Below are 7,708 nucleotides of genomic sequence, written 5' to 3' on the forward strand. Positions count from 1 at the left end.
GCAGGTGAGAGGGCTCTTAACCCAGCTGGGGCTGAGTCACCGGTGTCCTCCCAAGGCCTGATCCTTGGAAGAGGGGTCAGCTGGAAAACTGTAGGGGGTGACAGCTGTCCAGGGAACCAAGGAGGTGGGCTTTTGGTGGCAAAGACCTAGAGCCAGGTGAGGCCAAGCCGGAAGCTTGGGATTGGCACAAGAGTGAGAATTGAAAGGAAGGAACCATGAAGCTGCTTGCTCCTAGAGAGCTTACCAGGCACCTCTGTTCATTCTCTGCATTGTGCCAGGATCTGTCCACATGGGGCTGGAAACCCAGAAGTAGACAAACACGTGTCACTGTGAATTGCATACCTGTTTTTTTTTTACCATGGAATGCTTCAAAAGTATACCAAAAAACAGAATAAATGCATGTATATCCATCTGCTTCTTGCCTCACCTAGACTGCACCCCACTCAGCTCACAGCTGTGGACAGCAGCACCGGGCCAAGGTGGGTGCAACACCTGAGAGTTGCTCTGGGTGGCCACCCTGCTTCAGGCCCAGCAGGTGAAGGGGACATAACCACTTGGTGACCTGGCCTACACATTCCCCCTACCCCATAATATGCCATCTCTCTCCCTGGGGCACAGGAGCAGGTCTGTGGTGAGGCATCTTCCCTGGCCACCCCAGCCCTGCTTGATGGGTTCTCCAGAGCCATTGTGTACACCCAGAAAAAAACCTCATTCCAGCACTTTCCTGCCACACCACCCTGTCTTTAGTCTGCTCCGACAAAACCCAGAACCTGCTTTCACCAACTAGCAGGAACATGAGATGGTGTGTGGCAGCGAGCCAAAGGACGCACTCATTCGTGACTTCTAGAAAGCTCTATACTTTCACCTGTAGCTAAGGTCAGAGTGTCTAGCGGTTTAAACACCTTGTCTGAAAGTTCAACCGCGTGATCTCAAAGAATGATCCGATGCTAGAATCCAATCTGTCCACTCCAAAATGTAGAGCAACATGACTCTCACACCTACAGTGAGTTGGTCGGTGTGGTCAGGCACAGGTAGCAGTGGTCTAAGTCTGCCCCTGAGCCCAAGGGGCAAGAACATGAAGGCTTCATCTGCCAGCACAATCTCCTGTTAGAACAGGACCAGAGACGCATGCCCTAGCACTAGAGGACGGTAGCCTGACTTTCAAGTACAAAAACTGGCTAAGTCAGAAGGAAAAGACAGGTGTGTGAACTTCAGAATTTATTTAAAAAAGAAACCTGTCAATTTGAACAAGAGGGAAAAAGGAAATTTATTAAAAAAAAAAAAAAAATCTACAGGAAAATAGCCAAAGGCACACAGCTCATGCCATGCCTTCCCGTAGCAGGGGAGCGGTCAGAAGGCACTCCGTACACACTTTAGCTTCCTGAGTCCCACCCTTCACCATGCAAGGTGCTGCTCCAAGTGTGCGCCAAACCCCAGCCAAGAACAGCGTCTCAGGTGTGAGAGTGCGTATAGGTGCACTTAGATGGCTTCACAACGTGGGTGCCTGCAACCTCGGTCTCTGTGGGAGGACAGCAGCATCCACCAAGTGGTGCCTCCGCATGTGGGCCACTGACCACAGGAGCCACCCCACGAAGGCCGCAAGAGTGAACGATGAGCCAGAGGGGCACCAAGTGACAGCGAAAAGGCACAAGCCCCTGTCCGTCCAAGTCAGTCACTTTTGTGATGGTTCACTTAGTGTTTTTCTATTTCCAAAATCAAGGAGGTCAACTGAATTTATCTTACAATTCACGTTCTGGGATGTTAACGGAAAACACTTATTACAGAACTGCTGTTCTCATGTTTAGTAATTTTCAAAAAATCACTGGCTTTTATAAAAATTTCTTCCAACAGATCAGAGTCTATAAAATAGCAGGAATTTCACCAAGAATCCCATATACAGGTGCAACTCATGGACAGGAGTTGCTCCTACTGTGGTGGCCAATAATACTGTTTGAGGTCATGATATTAGTCTCCCATGATAAACACTTTACTCTGGGTGAAGACTGTATTGAAAGACACAGTTGCATGGTCAGATAGAGCAGTGGTGATCTTAGGTGCACTTGGGACACTCAGCTGGAGGCACCCCAGTGGTTCTCAAGAGTCCTCCTCCTCATCTTTAATTTCGGAAATTCTGTCTATCGATTTAAGGATTTCAGCAACAAGATTCAATGTTTCAGCTCCAGAAACCAGCTGCCTAAAATGAAAATGCAGGCGTTAGGAACTGCTCCTGGAGCTGCCCCGTGGCAACAGCACAGGCACCGAGGCGAAGGAGTCACAGGGGAGACAGTGGGTCCCTGTGCCCCTCATCGGGAGGCTCCCCTGAGGGGAGTGCTCAAGGTGTGGCTGACACCACTGCCCCCTGGGCTCAGCCCAGAGGGAATAGGCAGTCATTATGAATAATGACAGCAACTGGCATGCCCAGAAGTGCTCACGACACCCAGCACCACAATCAGGGGCTTCTATGAATTGTTTTGTTTGTTTTTTTAACAACAGGAGAGAAACTATCATTTCCTTTACTCAGAATCTGTGTCCTGTGGTGAGGGAGCAAGCGGTAAATCTGTGATGTTGATGTCCACGCCTCCCAGGTGGGAATGGCAGCCAGGAGGCAGAAGGTTAAAAAGCCTGCCAGGCTGTCCACACCTCAACCTGGAGGATTAACATGTCCTCCTAACATGGGTCCCTCCCTGGAGCTGCCTGGTCAGAGGGTCACGGTCCCCTCAGTCTGGGCCACCCAGAATGGCTACTGGCATGCCAGCCTCATCCCCTGGCCTGTCCTGAGGCTTCCTGTCCTGCCAGATGCTCACTTTATGGAAGCATGCGCGCTGTTCATAACGGCGTGGAGGTTCTGCAAGGCCACGTCAGTGTTCTGTTTCACCACCGTCAGGCTGGCGCCCTGGCCCGACCGCAGGGCTTCATTCTCACGCTGAAAGTTGGAGACCTGGGCCTAGGTGGGGGAGTGGTGGGGGAGTGGTCTGTAAGGACTTTTCTGGCAGAACAGAGAGCACCTACAGGCAACCCAGCTGCAAACAAATGCACCCCCATGGCCAAGAGGAACAGACGTGGCCTGGGACCCGGCCACTCACAAACGGGCTCCTGCCCACCGTGGGGGCTCCCCTGAGGAAGACCAAGGCTAACACCTTCCCCTTAAATCCAGAATGTACTGAGCACCTGGCTCTACGGAAATAAGGAACTCCTGCAAGTCTGTATCCCATCCCGGACACGAAACATCCAGAAGAAACAGGGCCAGAAGGACCCCATAGTATCCCCCCATCTAAGGCCGAGTGGAAAGCTCACATGTCCCGATCTTCAGTCCTTCGTGTGCTTGGGGCACAAGGAGAATTCCAACAGAGGATCTTCCACTTTTGTTTCTTGAATTCACATATATGTGACTCCACAAACCAATGGAAAACACTTAAGACCTTTTCTCTAATTACCTGGAGCAAACTTATTTCCTGTTTCAGTTTCATGACTTGGTTTTCTGCCTTTACAGCCCGTTTCTGTTACCCAAAAAATAAACACAAAAAGCATCACTGATGACACAATATCGATACAGAACTGTTGCCACCCCAAAGGGTTGCTGCCCTTCATAGTCCCTCTGCCCCACCCAGCCACACCCCCACACTCAGACAGCCCACCCAGTGGAACCTGTGCCCTGGCCCTCTGCTCACTGATGGCCTTGGGAACCAGCCATCAAGAGAGATGCCGTCCCCCCAAGGGCTGCTGCTGCTCCACCCACTCCCCAGCTCAGGGAAAGCAGCCCCTCCATACGGTCATCAGCTCCAGGTTCTGCTCCACCTGCTGGACCACCGACTCCAGGTCATGGTAGTCGCTCTCCTCCTTCATTGTTTTTGCTTCTAATTTACGCTCAAGTGTTCTCACCCTTGTTGAAGAAAGAACCTGAGCTATTGATGCACGTGACTACTTTTGAGAACACTTTTAAAAGACACTTATTTGACTGATTAGGTAAAAGCCACTAAAAGCCCGTCTTTAGAGAATGACCCCTGAGCTGGGTGCGGGCCCAGTGCTCACACAAGGCTCGAGGGGCCGCTGTGCAGTTCCGTGGTCGATTTAGAGCTAATACCCAAAATACACTTTTAAACAGAACACAGGAAATGTGTTTGCTGATGAAGATTTACATACAATAAAACCCAGACTCAGTTCAACTCTGATTCCTTCACCATCAGTAAAAATTGCTTTCCCTGAGCTTACATTTCTGTTTGAGTTTCAGAGAAGCTCTGAACCTCATTCAGTTTTCTTCTTAGCTTAGAATTTTCATCTTTCAGCTGTAGAGAAAGAAAATCCTTATTAGAAACTCAGTATATCTCACCCAAAAGGGGTATGCACTTCTGGAATTTGGCATTGGAACTTCTCAATAAACGGAAACATCCAGGTCAATGGAGAGTCAACCTACAGGATGCTTACAGAGAAAGACTACAAATAAAGGTATCCACTTTTTAAAGACCTGTGGTCACAGACTCCAATTTTACTCACAATTCAGAACTTTTAGTGGTGATTATAATTTTAAAAAAAATCTCCTACACTTATAATACTTACTAAGATGTCCCTGAGCCAGTCTTCCCCAAGGATCTTGCCCTTCAAGTGTCCCACCCATCGAGGGTCTCCACTTTCTTTGAGTTCACACCTAAGATGGGCCCCTGCTCTCAGCCTCCCACAGCACTTCCAGTTGGCTATGTTCACATACATAACTAAAGTCAACCTGGGGGCTGGCCAGTCAGCTCAGGTGGTTGGAGCATGGTGTGTGTGACACCAAAGTCCAGGGTTAGGGTCCCCATACAGGCCAGCCGTCAAAACAAAACACAGTCAACCTGAGAGGAGAGCTGTCCACAGGGGAATTCTATCGCAAGCTGCAACAAGAAAAATTTGTCCTCGCAGTGAAACCCTAGACACCGCCCCCCATAAAGCAGAATGGCACCAGGTTCTCCCCAGACGCCTCTCAGACCTGTGCTTTGCACAGCCCTCACTTACTGCTTCGTAACTTATCTGCAGCGTCCGCAGGTGCCGGTCTCCTAGGGACTCCCCATGAGCCTCAAAGTCTGTGCCAGGACTCCCTGCCGGAGATGCCAGAGAGACACGAGACTCAGTGTCACTCACTGTCCATGGGGGCAGAGACTCGGGCCCAGCCAACTCCGGTGGGGTGGAGAAAAAGGAAAGGTAAGTGCCGCAGGGCGATGTGCTGGCAGTGACCCTCGAGGAATGAGTCTGCTCCACAGCGGATGGCAGGTAGGCCCCGTTCCACCCGTCGTCGTCCTCCTCCTCCTCGTCCAGGAGGTCACCAGCCCCTGTCGGGTCTTCGAAAAACGGCTGCTGGTATTCCAGGCCATAGCCCACGGTTTGGGAGTTGTGGTCGAGACCCAAGGAGTGCCTCGAGGTGTCCTGAAAGAAATGGTGGGGCAAGGCTTGCGGCTCAGCAGCCACTGCCAGGCCCTTCTTTCTCGGTGTCCGACCTTGGGACATAAAGAAAGGCCCTGTCTTGTCCCCACTCAACTCCTGCTCCAGCAGGGACAGCTGCCTCGCTTTGCCACTCTCTCCTCCCTCCACAGGATGCCAAGTCCAAGAGAGGTGCCTCCGAGGGGTTTCCCGTCTAAAGTCGACAACAAGCGGTGCCTGAGATTTACCTTTGAGTAAATCCTACTGCTGCCTGTGTCCTCTTTCGACAGGACGAGGTTCTTGGTTTTCAGAAACTCTTTAAAGGAGAAAGGATTTGCCTCCTCAAGATCTTCAAGTTTATCATCTGAAATAATAGACATTGCCAATGCGTGAAGTCAGCCGAAGATTATTAAAAGGAAACCTTCCTCTTTCTTTCTCGCCAGAGCACGACCGCACTGAAAACTGAGGAAGCCACTCTCGTCATTCCACATGACTCTGGTGACACCAGGGAATGAGGAAGTGACCCAGGGGCGGGCAACAAAACGAGCTGCTTCCACGTTCTAAATTCTCCTCCTTTCCACTCTTCACCCCCTTGGTTCCCACTCATTGCTGGCCACAGGAACCCCCTGGGAATCTTGCAGACGACTGATGCGAAGTGACCCAGGGGCGGGCAACAAAACGAGCTGCTTCCACGTTCTAAATTCTCCTCCTTTCCACTCTTCACCTCCTTGGTTCCCACTCATTGCTGGCCACAGGAACCCCCTGGGAATCTTGCAGACGACTGATGCCTCCACACACTCAGAGCTAATTGGCACGGGGGCAACCCATGCGGGGGGAGGCGGTTTCAAAGCCCCTCAGGTGATGCAAATCTCGGGAACCTCCACTCCACCTCTAGCCTTTCTTCCGCCGTTTCACCTGGCTAACCTGGCCACCATGGCTATGGCCTACCTGCCCCCTTTCTCTTCTCTTTCCCCACTTCCTTCCCACTCTCCCGGCACCTAGCCAGTCACACTTTGGCCCCTTGGTCTGGCAACCATCCAAGCCTCTCGCCTCTCCCAGGCGCCAATTCTGTGCAAAGCTGGCACCTGGAACCCCAGTGCCATCCCGCAGACGGTGGGGCGCACCTTCCCTGTGCCTCAGGCTCTCCTGCCCTGCACCCTTGCTCCTTCTGCCTGCGGGTCAGGAGCAAACCGTTGGGACCCCACCTGGTCTTTCGGGCTCCAGGTACACCACTTATATCCTGTCAAATCGGCAGACCTGCCACCAGACACATGCCTGGCACTGTGTGGACAGAGAAAAAGAAAGGATGACCAAACTACTCTACCTCCAAAGCGTGTCCCATGAGCTCCTGACGGACCTTGCTTAGTACACTTCCCCCTTCCATAGACAAAATCTGCAAAGAGACATCGTCACCCTATGTCTTACTCACGGGAAGCTTTCATGACTACAATGTTTTGGGATTTTTTTTTGGTATATTGAGTCTCTAATGCAGTGGTTCTCATTGCTGGAGGAACTTTAAAAAATACAAGTCCCAGAGCTCCTGCCCCTGGTGATGGTCTGATTTCCACTGACTGGCTCTGGCACCTGTGATTCTGATGCCCAGCCAGGGGGTGGGGTGGGGCAAGCACATCCTCCTCTGTCTTGTGTTACTACCCCCTGAATGTCCTCAGACCCTGATGTAGCCATTTAAATATTTCTGCACGCCCCGGGCACCAGGCAGCATAGCTACTTGGGAAGAGGGAGGGTGAACTACATCTGCCCACTGCCTGGCCGCGAAGGCAGAGAGATACTCCAGCTCCTCCCCAACCACCGCCTACGGGATGGAGGCTCCCTTGCCCTCGCCCCCACCTGGAAGGATGAGATGGCCTCCTGCGCTCCACTGGATACTGCCCATCCCCTAGTGGAACAGTCTGCCTGGGGGACGGGGACTGTCTCCCCAAGACCAGCCTGTGAGCTGCTAGCGGCCGTGCTCCCGGTGTCGGCACCCAGCGAGCGCACAATGCTCCCGCCTGGGTCACCAGACCGGCCCTTGTCTCTCACCTGTGTCCCCCACGGAAGCTAGCACCGGGCCCGGCACATAGCACATAAACGTCGGCCGAATGCCGAGGAAGTGGGAGTCCAGGTCCCCGCCACGGGGGCGCTCACAGTCTAGCTGGGGGAAACCAGACCGGCGCTCATAGAACGCGGGAGCTGGAAGCAACAACGAGAGCGACTTGACCGCGCCGGGAGCCCGGCGTCGCCGCTGGGACCCCGCCCCAGCCCCGGCCCGCCCCGACCTCCCGCCCCGTCCCCAGCCCACCCCGACACCTGCTCCAGCCCG

At 52.8% G+C, this 7,708-nt stretch overlaps 1 protein-coding gene across 1 annotated transcript; it reads right to left on the reverse strand.

Annotated features, from left to right (window-relative positions):
* Positions 1–1,242: 1,242 nt before the first annotated feature.
* SDCCAG3 (serologically defined colon cancer antigen 3) lies at positions 1,243–7,475 on the reverse strand. The gene is made up of 9 exons (XM_008573191.1): positions 7,429–7,475; positions 6,713–6,781; positions 5,637–5,752; positions 4,987–5,394; positions 4,210–4,283; positions 3,769–3,880; positions 3,435–3,497; positions 2,805–2,944; positions 1,243–2,194 (listed from the first exon to the last, which is right to left on the reverse strand). The coding sequence occupies exons 1-9, from the start codon at positions 7,472–7,474 to the stop codon at positions 2,095–2,097; spliced, it is 1,128 nt and encodes a 375-aa protein (XP_008571413.1). The 5' UTR covers position 7,475; the 3' UTR covers positions 1,243–2,094.
* Between the last annotated feature and the right edge of the window lie 233 nt (positions 7,476–7,708).

Source organism: Galeopterus variegatus, unplaced genomic scaffold (genome assembly GCF_000696425.1).
Source record: "Galeopterus variegatus unplaced genomic scaffold, G_variegatus-3.0.2 Scaffold889, whole genome shotgun sequence".
NCBI classification, from domain to species: Eukaryota; Metazoa; Chordata; class Mammalia; order Dermoptera; family Cynocephalidae; genus Galeopterus; species Galeopterus variegatus.

Coding starts and splice junctions, on each gene's coding strand:
- SDCCAG3 (XM_008573191.1), bottom strand. CDS start 7,474: ATGTGCTATGTGCCGGGCCCGGTGCTAGCTTCCGTGGGGGACACAG. Junction 5,395..5,636: donor GCAGTAGGATTTACTCAAAG/GTAAATCTCAGG, acceptor CATTTCTTTCAG/GACACCTCGAGGCACTCCTT. Junction 2,945..3,434: donor AGGAAATAAGTTTGCTCCAG/GTAATTAGAGAA, acceptor TCCCCCACCTAG/GCCCAGGTCTCCAACTTTCA.